At 51.5% G+C, this 17,587-nt stretch overlaps 1 protein-coding gene and 1 long non-coding RNA gene across 2 annotated transcripts; one reads left to right on the top strand and one right to left on the bottom strand.

Annotated features, from left to right (window-relative positions):
• The first annotated feature begins 215 nt into the window (after positions 1 to 215).
• On the top strand, positions 216 to 15,691 carry Ctdspl (CTD small phosphatase like). The gene is made up of 9 exons (XM_042667315.1): positions 216 to 295; positions 6,198 to 6,352; positions 6,695 to 6,727; positions 7,447 to 7,548; positions 7,941 to 7,997; positions 8,993 to 9,085; positions 10,526 to 10,711; positions 11,146 to 11,267; positions 15,063 to 15,691. Exons 1-9 carry the CDS (start codon positions 217 to 219, stop codon positions 15,139 to 15,141), a joined length of 906 nt encoding a protein of 301 aa, XP_042523249.1. The 5' UTR covers position 216; the 3' UTR covers positions 15,142 to 15,691.
• Positions 15,692 to 17,144: 1,453 nt separating this feature from the next.
• LOC122096751 lies at positions 17,145 to 17,580 on the bottom strand. Its single transcript, XR_006145382.1, has 2 exons — positions 17,481 to 17,580; positions 17,145 to 17,412 (listed from the first exon to the last, which is right to left on the bottom strand). It is a non-coding gene; the product is annotated as an uncharacterized LOC122096751 (long non-coding RNA).
• Between the last annotated feature and the right edge of the window lie 7 nt (positions 17,581 to 17,587).

Below are 17,587 nucleotides of genomic sequence, written 5' to 3' on the forward strand. Positions count from 1 at the left end.
CCCGCGGCCCCCCTCAGGCCCCCGGCCCCATCCGAGCGCCCCGCTGCCCCCCACCCGGGACCCCTCCCCACAGCCCGCACCCCCAACCTCCGCGCCCCGCCCCTCCGCCCCTCCCCCGCGGCTCCGCCCCTCCCCGCGCCCGGCGGCCGCTCCTCTCCGGCCTCGCTGCTCGGGCGGCGGAGGCCCCGCGGTTCCGGGCGCAGCGGTGGGGCGCCCATGGCGGGGCGGGCGGTGATCGCGCAGGTGACGGGACCCGGGGAGGACGAGGCCCGCGCGCCCTGCGCCGCCGCCAAGGGTGAGTGCGGGGGGGGGGGGGGCCCGGGGGGAGGGGAGGTTGTGCCCGGGCGCAATGGTGCAAGTGGAGCCTAGGGCGTGTGCACGCTGGCAGAGAAGAAGTGTGTGCGTGTGCAAGTGGAGCCGGGGCAGGCGTGTGTGCATGTGCTTGCAGGAAAGTTGTAAGTGTGCGAGTGCAGCCCCGGCAGGTGTGCGAGTTGCAAGTGGAGCCTCAGTGGTTGTGCACACACTGGCAGAGGTGTGTGCGTGCAGGTGTGCAAGTGGAGCCCCAGCAGGTGTGCACGCACTGGCAGAGGTTGTGTGTGTGTGTGCATGCCTGTTCCTAATAGCGGTCTGAAAGTGTGAGTGTGTGTAGTAGATAATGCATGTGCAGCATATCCAACAGGTCATGAGTGTGCACACGCACCACGGAGCGGGACAGACGCGTGCACACCTGACAGCGGCTGTCAGGCTGCGTGTGGAGGCTCACAGAGGCTGTGTCTTCCCACACCACAGGGGGAGATGGGAGCCGGAGCTGTGAGGGGGGCTCTTGTCTTCATTGCTGACAGTTTGAGTGTGTGGTGGTGAGTCCGTCTCACACTGCGGACCTCCCCTATGGGTGTGCACACACACCCACACACGGGAAGCAGCGTGGTGGCTTCTGACCGCATCCAGATGTGCATATCAGATGTGTGTATATTCAGATGTACAGGCCATGGTGGTTTAAGTTGGACAATGGGTGGCAGGCTGGGTAGGACTCTGTGTGTGTGTGTGTGTGTGTGTGTGTGTGTGTGTGCACGTGTGTGTTGTACCCATACCCAGGCTTGAACTCAGGGCCTAGATATTGCCCCTTAGCTTTTCCCACTCCAGGTACATTCTATCGCTTGAGCCACAACTCCACCTGTGGTGGTTTTAGTTGTTAATAGGAGAGGAGCACCTCACTGATTTTCCTGCTTGGGTTGGCCTTAAACCGGGATCCTCAGTTTTCATGGTAGTCATGAGTCACTAGCATGTCCTGGCTGTTTTGGGGGGTGGTGGTTTAGGGGGGTTGGTCATGGGGCTTGAACTCTGTGCCTGGATGCTGTTTCCAAGCTTTTAAGCAAAAGACTCAATCTGTGAAAAAATCTAGACTGGGTAGACAAACTTAAAGAGCACACCTGATCTGTTTGGCTTGTTGACAGTAGCTTTTATTAGCAACCTTTTATCATCTCCTGGCTACCTGTTCTGTTTGTTTTTTTCTGTGTCAGATTGGCTTATGGGTCCAATCTGCCGTCCTGGGGGGGCGGGGGGGCGGTGTTCATTAGTAGAGACCCTTTCTTGCTGTAAAACCCTAATTCACTTGAGTTTCTTATTTTGTTTTGTCTTTTGTTGTTTAACTCTGGGCCTGAGCACTGTCCCCTGAGTTCTTCAGCTCAAGGCGGCCACTCTACCACTTGAGCCACAGAGCCACTTCTGTTTTTCTGGTGGTTTACTGGAGATCACAGTCTCATGGGTTTTTCTGACCAGGCTGGTCCCAGTGCTGGGACCAAAAAAAAAAAAAAAAGAGTTGAAATAGAATAGACTCTGGAGCAGTAGTTATATCTGAAAACAGATCAGATATGAAGAGGTTTGATTTAATTAACTTTTTTAAATTAAAGTTTCCATTTAGAGGTGATAAAAGTTCGCCTCGTGCCTCTGGCTCCCAGCCACTCAGGAGGCTGAGATCTGAGGATCTTGGTTCAAAGCCAGCCTGAGCAGGAAAGTCCGTGACACTCTGATCTCCAATAAACCAGAAAAAGCTGGAAGTGGAGAAGTAGACCAAGAGGTTCTTTTTTTTTTTTCCTTTGGTCCATCATGGGGCCTGAACTCTGGACCTGGGCGCTGTCCCTCAGCTCTTCAGCTCAAGGCTAGCACTTTACCACTTGATCCACAGTGCCACTTCTGGCTTTTTCTGCTTATGTAGTGCTGAGGAATCGAACCCAGGGCCTCATGCATACAAGGCATGTACTCTACTACTAAGCCACCTTCCCAGCCCCCCAAGAGGTTCTTTTTTTCCCCCTTCAGTTTCCTGGAAGAAATTGTGTAGAAATTGGTGTCCCATCCCCCCAGTGAAATCTGAGCCTGGAATTTTCTTTTGTTTTTTTTTCTTTTGTTTTTTGCCAGTCCTGGGGCTTGAACTCGGGGCCCCAGGTGCCATCCCTGAGTTGCTTTGGCTCAAGGCTAGTGCTCTACCACTTTTTCTGTGTATGTGGTACTAAGGAATCAAACCCAGGGCTTCCTGTAATGCTAGGCCATCACTCTACCACTGAGCCACATTCCCAGCCCATGGTGGAGGAATTTTAAGTGTGCAAAATTCAGTTTTCTTATTTCATAGTGATTCAAGCTATATCTTTGATGTTGGGTGAATTGTTGGGAAATGTTGTTTTATTTTGTGCGTATATTGGGCCTTGAAGCTCAGGACCTAGCACTCCTGTTGGCTTTTTCTCTCAAGGCTGGTACTCTACCACTTGAGCCACATCTCCATGAGCCACCAACGCCAGTCAAAAAGTTGTCATCGTTAAATGTTTGCTTCAGGTTGAGCTGAGGGCTGTAGACAAAGTCAAATTTGGTTGCTTTGAAAACTTTGGTTGCCCTTAAAAAGAAATGGTAATGAATTCAGTGTGAACTCGAGTCTGAAAGTTTAAGCAACAAACTGCTGTTGAACCAACCCTCAGAAGATGGATTCAAACTGGGTGCCAGTGGCTCACGCCTGTCATCCCAGCTACTCAGGAGGCTGAGAGCTGAGGATTGCGGTTCAAAGCCAGCTCGGTTCAAAGCCAGCTCGGGCAAGAAAGTCCGTAAGACTCTTATCTCCAATGAACCACCTGAAAACCGGAAGTGGAGCTAATGCTCAAAAAGGGTGGAGCCACTAACCTTGTGTAAAAGAGCCCCAGGACAGTGCTCAGGCCCTGAGTTCAAGCCCCACAACCCACAAAAAGATTAAGTAATCCAGGGTTGGAGGCCCGGCTCAGGTCAGAAAACCAACGAATGAGTGAAAGCAAGCATCTGGAGTCAAAAAAATAAGTAAGAATTATGTAATCTGATAAATAACAGCCTCTGTTAGCTCTGAGTAACTGCTTCAAGTGAAAAACTGGAGCGATTTCTTTCAGCTAATCATGATTTGTGTGCAGACTTCACCAAAATGTTCCCGAGTCTTTATACCTCAAGCACGTTCCGTGCTGGAGAGAAGCCATTTAACAGTTGATCACGAATGCCATCCCTACTTTTCAAAATGAGTGTAGAAGCTAAAGCTTGCAATGTGTTCAAGCGTCTTGGGGGAAAAAACAAAACCTGTACCAGCTTGTCAACAAGGCTGGAAGAAATTTAACACTCTTACAGCCAACAGGGTGCCAGTGGCTCACGCCTGTCATCCCAGCTACCAAGGAAACTGAGGTCTGAGGATCACGGTTCAAAGCCAGCCCCAGCCAGGAAAGTTCTCGAGACTCTGATCTCCAATGAACCACCAGAAACCAGAAGTGGCGCTGTGGCTAAGTGGTAGAGCACCAGCGTTGAGCTGAGGAGCTCAAGTTGATCCACAAAAGAGCCAGAAGTGGGTGCTGGGGAGGTGGCTCAGTGGTAGAGTGCTTGCCTTGCATGTATGAGGCCCTGGGTTCGATTCCTCAGCACCACATAAGCAAAAAAGAAAAAAGCTGGAAGTGGCGCTGTGGCTCAAGTGGTACAGCGCTAGCCTTGAGCTGAAAGGCTGAGGGACAGCACCCAGGCCCAGAGTTCAGGCCCCACGACCGGACCCAAAAAAAAGCCAGAAATGGAGGTGTGGTTCATGTGGTAGAGCACCCGGCCTCAAGTGAAAAAAAAAACCAATGTACAAGGGTGCCCTGAGTTCAAGTCTCAGTACCAGCATGAGAAGAAGGGAGGGGGAGGGAAAGAGGGAGGAAGAAATGTAGAGAGAAAGGGAGGGAAGGAAGGACAGTTTGTCTCCATTGCTTGTTATTTAGAATTTTATTTTATTTGCCGGTCCTGGGGCTTGAACTCAGGGCCTGGGCACTGTCCCCGAATATCTTTTGCTGAAAGCTGGCGCTCTACCACTTGAGCCACAATGCCATTTCCAGTTTTCTGGTGATTCATTGAAGATAAGAGTCTCAGAGCCTTTCCTGCTCAGTCTGGCCTTGAACCACAATCCTCAGATCTCAGCCTCCGAAGTAGCTAGGGTGACAGGTGTGAGCCACGGGCGCCCAGCTGATGAGCTGTAATTCTAACCTGCATCTTTAGTGGATTCTCTCCTCCCCCGCCCCCCCCCCCCTTCTGCGAAGATCATTCTGGAAGAATGAGGGAGGGAGACATTTGTCAGAGATGATGACTGCCAGTTGAAGTCGACCAGAAAGAGCAGGATGGCCAGTGGCTGCTGTGGGGTTCAGGTCACAGGGCTAGTGCAGCCCTGAGCACTTCCTCGTGGGTGGGGGAGGCTGAGAACGCTGTGAATGCAGCCCAGCCCCGACTGAGCTGAGCTGGGGTGTGTGCTTAAAATATCCAACTCCCCGGCAGGCAGAGCTGCTGTGCGCGGGAAGGGATGCGTGGGCCTCTGGGTGCTCAGGCCTGGCGTGTGCAATCTATTTTGAAATCTGTGGTTTTTATCCAGAAAGGTTTCTTGGGGTCTGTGTTTATTTGGTCAGTTGTGGGGCTTGAACTCAGGACCTGGGTGCTGTCCCTGAGCTCTTTGTGTTCAAGGCTGGTGCTCTACCACTTGAGCCACCGCACCACTTCCAGCTTTCTGGTGGTTCGTTGGAGATGAGAGTCTCAATAGGTTTGGAGGTTTCGTTTTGTTTTGTCTCTGCCCAGGCTGGTCTCGAACTGGGATCCTCAGGTCTCCATTTCTGACTTTTGTTGGTTTGGTTTTGGTGAAAAGTCTCCAATTTGTCTGCCCAGCCCAGCCCGCCTTTGAGCCCTGATTGCCCTGTCTCAGCCTCCTGCCTGGCTGGGATTACAGGTGTGAGCCACCAGTGTCCGGCTCAAGAGGTAATTCAGGAACCAAGTCTTCTTGCCTCCCCTTTGGGGCGAGAGAATCTGGGTGTTCTGTAGCTGTTATACTCCATGTGCTGGGTACCCCGCCTTTCACCTCCCTCCAACACTTCCCTCTCTCTAACCGCTGGCCAGAGGTGGGAGCGCAATCCTAGAAGGAAAAATAAAATCGGAGTATTTCTTTAAGCATGGACCGCTGGAAACAACTTCTTGCCCTCTTTTCCCTCTTAAAAAAAAATGAGTTTAGGGGCTGGGACGGTGGCTCAGTGGTAGAGTGCCTGCCTAGCATAAATGAAGCCCTGGGTTCAATTCCCCAGTACCACTTACACAGAAAAGACCAGACGTGGCGCCTTGGCTCAAGTGGTAGAGCACCAGCCTTGAGCAAAAGAAGCTCAAGGACAGCTCCCAAGTCCCAAGTTCAAGCTCCAGGACTGGCAAAACAAAACAAAAACAAACACTGGTTTCAAAGTAATTCTTTCTGGTTACTTGTCAAGGAGACATTCTTCCCCAGAGACTGTTTTTCTTTTAGGGGTTGAGGGATGGGAGGCAGTAGGGGTGGCCAGGCCTTGTGTTTAGACTCAGGCTATAGATCTGGCTCTGTTGTTGTTGTTTTCTCCTCAGTGTTGGCACTCTACCACTCGAGCCACACCTCCCATGCAGCCTTTTTGCTTTGTCACTGGAAATAAAATAGAGTCCCTCAGATGTTTTTCCCCAGGCCAGCCTTGAACCGCGATCCTCTAGATCTTGGCCTCCTGAGTGGCAGGGATGACAGGCCTGATCCATTCCCCACACCCCCAAAAGGATTTTGTCCAGCAGACAACCCAATTCTAGAACCCCCTGGAGTGCTCTGGGGTGGGGCAGGGAGGCCAAGTGGTCAGGGGTTCCAGAACACTCCATGTTGATGAGTTTCTCTGTGCCTCTTTTCCCAGCCGCGCAGTGCAACCTCAACGTGAAGCAGAGAAACCAAAGCGTGCTCAGCTCCTTCTTCTGCTGCTTCCGGGCCTACGACGCAGAGACCCCGTTATCCAGCACTCCCCCCGATGTGCTTCCGGCATCTACAGGAGAAAATGGGGCCCTGCACAAGGTCGTCAGGGCTGGCGGAGTAGTATACACCTGGTTTAAAAAAACAGCCGGGCACTGGTGGCTCATGTCTGTCATCCCAGCTGCTCAGGAGGCTGAGATCTGAGGATCATGGTTCAAAGCCAGCCCGGGGCAGGAAAGTCCGTGAGACTCTTGATTGCCAATAAACCACCAGAAAACTGGAAATGATGCCGTGACTCAAGTGGTAGAGCACCAGCCTTGAGTGAAAGAGCTAAGGGACAGCGCCCAAGTCCCAGGACTGACACACACACACACACACACAAAAGAATATGATCTTTGTCTCTTGGAATCTGACAGTGGTTTTCTTCTTTTCCTTTCTCCTTAGGGTGACCAGCGGCCTGTCACTCCCACCCCAAGTGTAAGTTTACTTTTCTGATCTTATTGAAATTTGCATAGAATTTTATGAGTTGGGCCTCTTGAAAACCAGGATTGTTTCGGTTGTGCATGTGTGTGTGCGTGTATGCGTGTGTGCACATACTGGTCCTGGGGCTTGCACTCAGCCTGGGCGCTGTCCCTGAACTTCTTTCGCTCAAGGCTTGGCACTCTACCACTTTGAGCCATGTATATGGCGCCACTTTGGTTTTCTGGTGGTCTATTGGAGATCAGAGTCTCCCGGTCTTTGCTGCCCCCCCAGGCTGACTTTGAACAACCATCCTCCAGATCTCAGCCTCCGGAGTAGCTAAGAACTATAGGTGTGAGCTGCTGGTATCGATTTAAAAAAAAAAGGAAAGCGAGAAAGAAAGGAAAATTCTACAGGTTTGACACAGCGCAGAAGTGTAGCCACATGCCATAGTAAATGTTAAATAAAACATGGCCCCGGGAAATGGGCCAGCAAAGTCAGAGTTGCTGTTATAATTAAACTTTCACACCAGGCGCCAGTGGCTCACGCCTGTCATCCTAGCTACTCAGGGACAGCGCTCAGGCCCCAAGTTCAAGCCCCAGGACGGACAAAAAGTCACCATCCTCATAGCTGTGGTCACGTTTGCTTTCACGTATGCCATCACTAACATAATGGAGTAGCCAATCAGGATGTTGTCTCTTCCATAAAGGAGATAATACTACGGATTTGTTGTTTAGCCACCAGCTGAATACCTTCTTCCAGAGGTGACAGTGGCGGACTACGGGAAGAAGTGTATTGTTATCGACTTAGATGAGACGCTGGTGCACAGTTCATTTAAGGTAAATACACATTTTAAAAAAAACACAGTGGTGAACCAGGTGCCTGTTAGCTACTCAGGAGGCTGAGATCTGAGGATAGCAGTTCCAAGCCAGCCCGGGCAGGAAAGTCTATGAGACGCTGATCTCCAATGATCCACCAGAAAACTGGAAGTGGCGCCATATATATATGGCTCTAAGTGGTAGAGCGCCAGCCTTGAGCACAAAGAAGCTCAGGGACAGCACCCCAGGCCCTGGGTTTAAGCCCCAGAATTGACATTAAAAAAAAAAAAAGTTGGTCCATGACAGCTTTCTCCATGCCAAAAAAAAAAAAAAAAATTCCCAATTTTAACTTGCTTTTGTTTTATCAGACCTATTAATACATAGTTTGGGTTTGTCTGTTTCCCCCTCTCTAGCCTATTAGTAATGCTGATTTTATTGTTCCTGTTGAAATTGACGGAAGCATACATCAGGTAAGAAGTCAGAGAGAAGTCTGAGGTCCATTGAGTGATTTCCGAGTTTCTATAAACTGTACTTCTACATTCTCACATCCGTGACAACGTTATTCGGTCTGTCAAAGGCAGACTTTAAAGTGAAGTGTGGGGCCCGGCACTGGTGGCTCACGCCTGTAATCCTAGCTACTCAGGAGGCTGAGAACTGAGGATCACAGTTCAAAGCCAGCTCTGGCAGGAAATGAGACTCTTATCTTCAATGAACCACCAGAAAACTGCAAGTGGTGCTATGGCTAATGAAGTAGAGCGCTCGCCTTGAGCTGAAGAGCTGAGGGACAGCGCCCAGGCCCAGAGTTCAAGCCCCACGACCCCTCTCCCCCCCCTGCAAAAAAAGTCCAGGACAGGGGCTCATCCCTATAAAGTTCTGAATTGTAAGACAGAAAGAGAGACTAAGGCCCTGGAGCTCAGTAGCCCCTTCATAGGGCTGTGGGAATCCCCCCTACGCTCCTTTTTTTATTTTTTTTCTGCCTGTCCTGGGGCTTGAACTCGGGTCTGGGCACTATCCCTGAGCCTCTCTGTTCAAGGCTGGCGCTCTACCACTTGAGCCACAGTGCCACTTCTGGCTTTTTCTGAATAGTTTACTGGAGACAGGAGTCACAGACCTTCCTGCCTGGGCTGTCTTTGAACCGAGATCCTCAGATCTGAGCAGCTGGGATGACAGGCGTGAGCCTCTGCGCCAAGCGACTTTGCCTTTTACAAGACTCATTACCCTGGTTCTGCAGCCTCTTCCTGAACTGTGGGCCATCTCCACCTTCCGGGGTCCCCTAGGACAGGAAGGGGTATCACCGCGCCAGGTCCCTGTCTCCCCCACCCACCCCATCTCTTCCCTTCATGCCTGTCCCTCAGCTCCCTCCTGTAGTCCCAGCCCCCATACACCGCTACAGGGGCCTACGGAGCAGGGGACACAGGCCTGGCCACCCGGGCCATCTGGCTGACTGTCCACTCTGCTCCCACAGGTGTACGTGCTGAAGCGGCCGCACGTGGACGAATTCCTGCAGCGCATGGGGCAGCTTTTCGAGTGCGTGCTCTTCACTGCCAGCCTGGCCAAGGTGCGGGGAGTAGGGGGGGAGGCAGAAGAGGGGTGGTGCACCCAAGGTCACCCCTGCATCCCACCCCACACCTCATTTTATTCTGCACCTCACCCTATACCCCACCCCATGCCCCATGAGAGCTTGATGGATGGATTTGTTTATTTATTTTTATTTTTTGTCAGTCATGGGGCCTGAACTCTGGGCCTGGGCGCTGTCCCTCAGCTCTTCAGCTCAAGGCTAGTGCTCTCCCACTTGAGCCACAGCGCCACTTCCGGCTTTTTCTGCTTATGTGGTGCTGAGGAATCGAACACAGGGCCTCATGCATGCAAGGCAAGCACTCTACCACTGAGCCACCTTCCCAGCCCCTGGGAGTGATTCTTATTTGTATTTATTTCTCATTTATTTTTATTTGTCATTCTATCTTTATTATCTTTATTTTTAATTTATATTTTTTCTTTTCATTTATTTTTTGTTTTTGTTTTTTGTTTTGGGTCCGGTCGTGGGGCCTGAACTCTGGGCCTGGGCGCTGTCCCTCAGCTCTTCAGCTCAAGGCTAGTGCTTTACCACTTGAGCCACAGCGCCACTTCCGGCTTTTTTCTTTTTGCTTATGTGGTGCTGAGGAATCGAACCCAGGGCCTCAGGCATGCAAGACAAGTGCTCTACCACTGAGCCACCTTCCCAGCCCTCATTTACGTTATTTTTTTTTATCATTTTATATTTTTGTTCCTACTTTAAATTTTATTTCCTTGTTTTTATTGTACTTATTTTTTATTATTTATAGCATTTTTATTTTTATAACATTCTTATTGTATTATTGTTTGTTTTATTTACATTTTTATTCACTATGTTATTTATTAGTGGAAGGCTTGAGCCCCCTACTAGAATAAGCCCCAGGCCTTATTCCTGCATACAAAAATGAGTGCAGCCAGGCACCGGTGGCTCACGCCTGTCATCCTAGCTACTCAGGAGGCTGAGATCTAGAGGATCATGGTTCAAAGCCAGCCCAGGCAGGAAAGTCCGTGAGACTCTTATCTCCAATAAACCACTAGAAAATCAGAAGTGGCGCTGTGGCTCAAGCGGTAGAGTGCTCGCCTTGAGCTGAAGAGCGCAGGGACAGCGCCCAAGCCCAGAGTTCAAGCCCCATGATTGACAAAAAAAAAAAAAAAGAATGAGTACAAAGCCTTAGGGACAATGTAGCCCTAACCCAGGTACCAGTGGCTCACATCTGTCACCCTAGCTACTCAAGAGGCTGAGATCTGAGGATCATGGTTCAAAGCCAGCCTGGGCAGGAAAGCCCATGAGACTCTGATCTCCAATAAACCTCCAGAAAACCAGGAGTGGCGCTGTGGCTCAAGTGGTAGAGCGCTTGCCTTGAGCTGAAGAGCTGAGGGACAGCTCCCAGGCCCAGAGTTCAAGCCCCACAACTGACAAAAATAAATAAAGAATTCTCCGGTCCAGTATGCAGACCCGGTGGCCGACCTGTTGGATCGCTGGGGTGTGTTCCGGGCCCGGCTCTTCAGGGAGTCCTGTGTCTTCCACCGTGGGAACTACGTGAAGGACCTGAGCCGCCTGGGGCGGGAACTGAGCAGAGTGGTCATCGTGGACAACTCTCCCGCCTCCTACACCTTCCACCCTGAGAACGCCGTGAGTGCCCCGCCCCACGGGGGCACTGGCTGGCCAGAGATGGCACTGTGCACGCGTGCATGCGTGTGTGCGTGCGTGCATGTGAGTATGTGTGTGTGTGTGTCCTAAGACTTGAACTCTGGACCTGGACGCTGTCCCTCAGCTCTTCAGCTCAAGGTTAGCGCTCTACCACTTGAGCCACAGCGCCACTTCTGGTTTTCTGGTGATTCATTGGAGATAAGAGTCTCACCAACTTTCCTGCCCAGGCTGGCTTTGAACTGCGATCCTCAGCTCTCAGCCTTCTGAGTAGCTAGGATGATAGGTGGGAGCTACCACTCCCAAGGTATACCAGTTGTCCTCACTGAGAGCCTTGCTCTAAATGAGGAGGGTCTGAGGGTGACTAGGCCCCCCCACCCCGGAGCCATTCTACCCCCCAGTCATGTGCTGTCTTCCAGGTGCCCGTCCAGTCCTGGTTTGATGACATGACCGACACGGAGCTGCTGGACCTCATCCCCTTCTTGGAGGGGCTCAGCCAGGAGGAGAACGTGTACCGTGTGCTCCACAAACTCTGCGACAGGTAGCCCCGGGCCTGGCCTGTCTCCCGCCGACTGTGCCACTCCAGAACATTCCGCTCAGGGGACCAGCCTCAGCCTCTGCCCCTCCACATGGAAAGAGAAGGGAGTGCCCCCTCTCCCACGCTTGAGGCCATCCGAGAAATGTGGCCTTTAAAAAACAAAATCGCTGGTGGCTCACACCTGTCATCCCAGCCACTCAGGGGGCTGCGCTCGGGGATCGAGGTTCAAGGCCAACCCAGGGGGAGAAGAAAGTCCTGGGCATTCTTCTTTCTCGTGAATGTACCAAAAAAAAAAGCCGGAAGGTGGATCAAGTGGTGGAGCACCACGCCTTGAGTAAGAAGAGCACAGGGATGATGCCCAGGACCCTGAGTTCAATCCCCAGGACTGGCAACAACAACAAAAAAGTCAGAAGTAACTATTTTTTAGGAAAAAAAAAAAAAAAACTCTTTTTTCATAGATTTCACAAAGGAACATGCATTTTACCGGATTTGCTTTTCTTAAGACATACCAAAAAGAAAAAAAGAAAAAAAAAAAAACAGAAAACCAGGACAACCTTTCTGTCTACGTAGACTCCCCCCGACCTGGCCCGCCCCAATTCCTATGCCCACAGCCACCCAGATCCTCCTTCCCGACCTCACACCCCGTCCCCAGAACAAAGTGCCTCGTCGAATGTTAACAGTCTCAAGCGGAGAGCTCACTTTTCTATACAACGTATTTCCAGACATCTTCTGGGCTTTTCTTTTTCTTAGATGCTCACGAAGATGAAGGTGACAGTTTTCTAGAACCTGGTGGCGCACGCATGCACGTGCATGCGTGTGTGTGTGTGTGTGTGTGTGTGTGTGTGTGTGTGTGTGTGTGTGTGTGGTCAGAGAGGGGAATTCTGTCTAGCCAGGTGCCTGATCAGCTCACACCTGATCAGCCCAGCTATTTAGCAGGCTGAGATTTGAGGATCACGGTTCAAAGCCATCTTGTGGCATGAACATCCGTGAGACCTTCATCTCCAGTGAACGGCCAAAAAAATGCCAGAAGTGGAGCTGTGGCAACCAGCCTTTGAGTAGAGAAAGCTCAGGGACAGCGCCCAGGCAGGCCCTGAGTTCAAAACCAGCCCAGGCAGGGGAAAAAGTCCGTGTGACTCTTAGCTGCAAAAAAGCCAGATGTGGTGGTGTGGCCCAAAGAGTAGAGCACCAGCCTTGAGCCAAAAAAAAAGCCAAGTTAAAGCTTAAAGGCCACGAGTTCAAGCCCCAGCACTGACACAACGCCACCAAACCACAAAAACCGCTTTGGTATAGAGTCAACCAAACCATGCCTGTTTCTTGTTGGTTTTTTAACTCTTTCCAAAAGCTAGACGGGCATGAAGGTTTATCATTATTATCATGATTATCATTTGGTTTTCTGTGCTGCTGAGCACTGGCCAACCTCGCCCAGGGTGGCCTGCGGCTCTCTGACTGTTGTCTGCCGATGTGCCTACGGGCTTCCACACCTGCTCACACTCGCTCGTGTGTGCATGCTCCGATGGGGGTCTGTCACCTTGCAGCCAGCCTACCTTGTCTCCTTCATCCAGGTCCCCAGCCCCTGAGAGAGGCCAAAAGAGTAAAATGATGAGAGAGCCGGGCACCCCGGCCCCCTCTGGCCCTCTTCCCCCTTCTAGAAGCTCAGCTTGCCTACCAGCTGTGGAAGTCTTGTTGCTTCCCACAAGAGGAAGCTTCCACAGCCTCAGTTTCCCCTTCCCTCTGCCGGACCCCTTTTCAATTCTTTTTCCCAATTGGGGATTTTTTTTTTTAAGTGGTCTATGTCTTCCTTGACAGCTGGAGTCTTAGAGCTCCATAGCCTTAGCCTTTGGTGCGTTGGGCCTTGGCCAGACTCCTTAGTGGAAGCCACTAGGTCTTTGTGATAAGCCTTGAAATTCAGGGTGGGGTGAGGTGGTGGAGTCCACGTTGGGGTGCTAGTAACTCACCCTGCCCGTCATCCTAGCGACCCGTGGAGGCCCAGGTGGAGGCTCATGGCCCGAGGCCAGCTTGGGCGAGATAAATCCATGAGACTCATCTCCAATGAGCCAGCCAATTTTCTTTTCTTTTTTTTTTTTTTGTTGGTCATGGGGCTTGAACTCTGGGCCTGGGCACTGTTCCTCAGCTCTTCAGTTCAAGGCGAGTGCTCTACCTCTTGAGCCACAGCGCCACTTCCAGTTTTCTGGTGGTTAGTTGGAGATAAGAGTCTCATGGCCTTTCCTGCCCAGACTGACTTTGAACTGCGATGCTCAGATCTCAGCCTCCTGAGTAGCTAGGATGACAAGCCTGAGCCACCAGTGCCAGGCTTCAATTATCTTTTTAATAAAATTAAATTTTTAAAAAGGTGAAAACAGAAACAGATCTAGAGCAGGAAAACCATGCAGGCCCTGAGTTTACATCTCAGTACTGGCCCCCAAATAATAACACTAATGTTAATATGGCTCAAAAGTAAAATTTCGGTGTTTTTTTTTTTTTTTTTTTTGGGGGGTCCGGTCATGGGGCCTGAACTCTGGGCCTGGGAGCTGTCCCTCAGCTCTTCAGCTCAAGGCAAGCGCTCTACCACTTGAGCCACAGCGCCACTTCTGGCTTTTTTCTTTTTGCTTATGTGGTGCTAAGGAATCGAACCCAGGGCCTCTGGCATGCAAGGCATGCGCTCCACCACTGAGCCACCTTCCCAGCCCCAAATTTCTTGTTTTGTTTTCACTTGTGGACCATTGACCCCACTGCCAGCCACCATCGTCCTCTGGTCCTTAGTCTGAGGACTGAAGAGTAGTATTCAGGGTTCCAAACTCAGTTACCCAGTGCCGGTGGAGCTAGGGACACCTCGCTATGCAGAGCCATGGGCAGTGGGCTGCACACACTGTAAGTTTTGTTGAAAATCCGTTATTTAACATCACCCTGCTCCTGCACCTCCTTAAGTGTCTTGAGTGTTGGAGTCAAATACTGATACCTGGCCGGGTACCGGTGGTTCACGCCCATCATCCCAACGAACTCAGGAGGCTGAGATCTGGAGGATGGCTGTTCAAAGCCAGCCCGGGCAGCAAAGTCCATAAGACTGATCTCCAATGGACCACCAGAAAACCAGAAGTGGTGCAAAGTGGCAGAGCACCAGCCTTGAGCAAAGTGCTCTGGGACAGCACCCAGGCCCCGAGTTCATGTCTCACAACCTGCAGCCCCCCCCAAAAATACTGATATCTACAGAGCAGAGCCACATGGAGCGCTTCAGGATTTTCACCCACGCCCTTCCTGCCCTCGGTGGTGGCATTGTGGGGCTTTTTGTGGAAGTGGGAGCATGCAGAGAGGATTAAAATGCTAGAATATTCCAGGAGGGAGTAGCCCAGGAATCGTTCGTTTTTTTAGACAGGTCGGAGCCAGAGCCTAAATGCCATGAAGTGTAGAATTGGGTGTGAGTTGTTCCAACCCAGTTTACAGCTATAGGGCGGGGCGGGGGGGCGTTGGCTCCTGTGGCCCACAGACATGGCACATGGGGCTGAAGTGGGGGCACTAGCCCCCACATATAAAACACATATATAATCTATATCTAAAACACACATATATAATATATATATTATATATCTAGGGTTTTTTTTTTAACTCATCTATCTGTAAAAAGCCATAGGATCCTGACATGCAGCGAGGAAAGTGTGGGGTTTATTTTTTGAGGTAACTACGGGTATTGCTTCCTAATACCAACCTTTTATGATAGTGGCTCCTTTGAGGCGTTATCTTCCCAACATTTACCAAAACACTTTTTTTTAAAAAAAAATTTTTGTCTGACTTGAATTTGCACAGGCCTCAAGTACGAGGTGCCAACTTCAAAGTCTCCCAGCCCTGGCGTGACGCCTGTCATCCCCGCTACTCAGGAGGCTGAGATCCGGAGGATCGTAGTTCAAAGCCAGCCCCAGGTAGGAACGTCCGTGAGACTCTGATCTCCAGTGAACTACAAATTAAAGCCAGATGCAGCGCTAGGGCTCAGAGGGGTGGAGCACTAAGCTTTGAGCCAGAAGCTCAAGGACAGCGCCCCAGATCCTGAGTCCAAGCCCCAGGAATGGCACAAAATAAAAAAGATCTGTAAACCTGTAACCTGGCCACACTTTACAGCTTTGGGTTTTACAGGTGGCTTTCTAATGAGAAGTAAGATCAACTCCCCACATAGCGCATGTCCTGGCCAGCCAGTGCTGGCCCTGCCACTGACTGCCAAGCCTGGGTCCCCATGGTTTTCCGCTGGACATCTCAATGTGATTGCAAAAATAGGTAAAATTTACAAGAAAGCCAGCGTGCCGCACGGTGTGGGGACCACACCCAGCACCCCGTGTCCACAGGGACAGCCCTCCCCATGAAGAAGTTGGCCGTGATGGTTTTTTTTTTTTCTTTTTCTCATTTTCCCTGCCAAAATAACAATAAATCCAGCCTGGACCTGCGCTCTCTGGTGGTCAGCCTGCGTCACTGCACAGCGCCCTGCAGGGACAGCCTGTCTTTGGTCAACCCCCTGTCCTCAGTCCCCCCCCACCTCCCCGGGGCCGGGTTTTCTGGTGGTTTATTGGAGATAGTCTCACTGTCGTTCCTGCCCAGGCTAGCTTTGAACCACAATCCTCCAGATCTCAGCCTCCTGAGTAGCTGAGATGCCAGGTGTGAGCCACCAGCACCCAGAAGAACCAGTCCTATGAGGAGATGGCGCAAAGCATCCTGGGAACTGAGCCCCTCATCACTGAGGTCACGGAGTGAGGGAAGCACTCTCTAGGGATAGATAGGCCTTGGAGATGAGGGGGACAGAGGTCCAGCAGACGTAGGGGCCGGTCCTCTGGTGGGGCTCCTATTCTCCAGCCTGAGATCTGGAGGATCAGGATTCAAAGCCAGCCTGGGGCAGGAAAAGTCTGTGAGACTCTTGTCTCCAGTGAACCACCAGAAAACCACCAGTGTACCAGCCTCGAGTGAAAACAAGCTCGGGGACAGCGCCCAGGCCCTGAGTTCAAGTCTCAGGACTGACACAAAGAAAAAAGACCCAGGACAGCTCAGATGACAAGCTGGCCAGCCAAGGGCGATGGCAAGAGTGCTAGCACCCACCACTCAGCAGCCACCGGCAGCCTATCCCTGAAGGACCGATGCCCCAGCCCGGAGGACACAGTGTGGTCCCCGCCCACACAGAGGTGAGCACAGGCCCTTGACTCATGGCCCCATTGGTGATCTAAACTGAGCCAGGACTCAGGCGTCATGAACCCCCAGTCCTACCCCCTCTTACGTGTGCACCCCCAGTTCTACCTCTCAGACTCTGATTTCTGAGCCATTTTGGGGAGTTGTAAGGAGGAATTCCACGGCGTGGCTGGATACGGCAGAAAGGGGCAAAGGAAGCTGGGAGACAGACACACCCCAACCTCCCGGCAGGGGGGCAGGGAGTCCTTCCCTCTTACCAACGGAAGGGGGTGAACCCCTCCACAGAACACTGAGTGGGGTGTGCAGGCCTTCGAGCCCCGATCTGAACAAGACAGGTTTTCTGTGGTGACCCAAGCTTTTTTGGAAGAGGCCCACGTGGTATGTCAGCCACACCCGCAATGTTTGGGTAAAGGGACCATAGGACAGAGTCTCACTTTGGCAATGATGACAATTTTTTTAAATGCTGGTATAGGGGGCCTCTCCCTCTCCTAGAGCTTTGTTTTTCACTCAAGGCTGGAGGGCACACTACCACTTTAGCCACACCACCACTCCTAGCTCTTTTTTTTTTTTTGCCAGTTAACTGGAGATGAGCCTCTGAAGTACATCTAGCTTTGATGTTCTGCTTCGATGATCCTCACATCTCAGCCTCCTGGCAAGTGGGGATGACAGGTGTGAGCCACCGGCATCCAGTCCACTATTGTTTTTTTTTATTTTTTTTACTTTTTAAATCAAAACCCTCAACCTTACAAGCCGGCAGAGGATGGAGAGGATTGCAGTGTTGTTCCTAACGGAATGGATGACAGCTCCAGGGATCGGACCAGCTCTGGGACACCCCTGAGAGGCAACTAACAGTCCAGCGCTGGAGAGCTGAAGGCAGTTCAGGGAAGGCCTTGGAAGTACACCAGAGGCAGCTGCGGTGGCACCATCCTTGGCCTGGATGTGGATCTGGGATCACACCATCCTTGGCCTCGGTGTGGATCTGGGATCATACCTTCCTTGTCCCAGGTGAGAATCTGTGGTCACACCATCCTTGCCCTGGGCGTGGATCCAGGATCACACCATCCTTGTCCCAGATGTGAATCTGTGGTCATAACATCCTTGTCCCGGATGTGAATCTGCAGTCACAGTGTCCTTGCCCTAACTGTGGATCCAAGGTCACACTGGCC

The sequence above is a fragment of the Dipodomys spectabilis genome, unplaced genomic scaffold (assembly GCF_019054845.1).
Source record: "Dipodomys spectabilis isolate Male_0828 unplaced genomic scaffold, ASM1905484v1 ptg000388l, whole genome shotgun sequence".
NCBI classification, from domain to species: domain Eukaryota; kingdom Metazoa; phylum Chordata; class Mammalia; order Rodentia; family Heteromyidae; genus Dipodomys; species Dipodomys spectabilis.

Coding starts and splice junctions, on each gene's coding strand:
- Ctdspl (XM_042667315.1), top strand. CDS start 217: ATGGCGGGGCGGGCGGTGATCGCGCAGGTGACGGGACCCGGGGAGGAC. Junction 6,728..7,446: donor CTGTCACTCCCACCCCAAGT/GTAAGTTTACTT, acceptor TTTGTTGTTTAG/CCACCAGCTGAATACCTTCT. Junction 9,086..10,525: donor TCACTGCCAGCCTGGCCAAG/GTGCGGGGAGTA, acceptor TCTCCGGTCCAG/TATGCAGACCCGGTGGCCGA.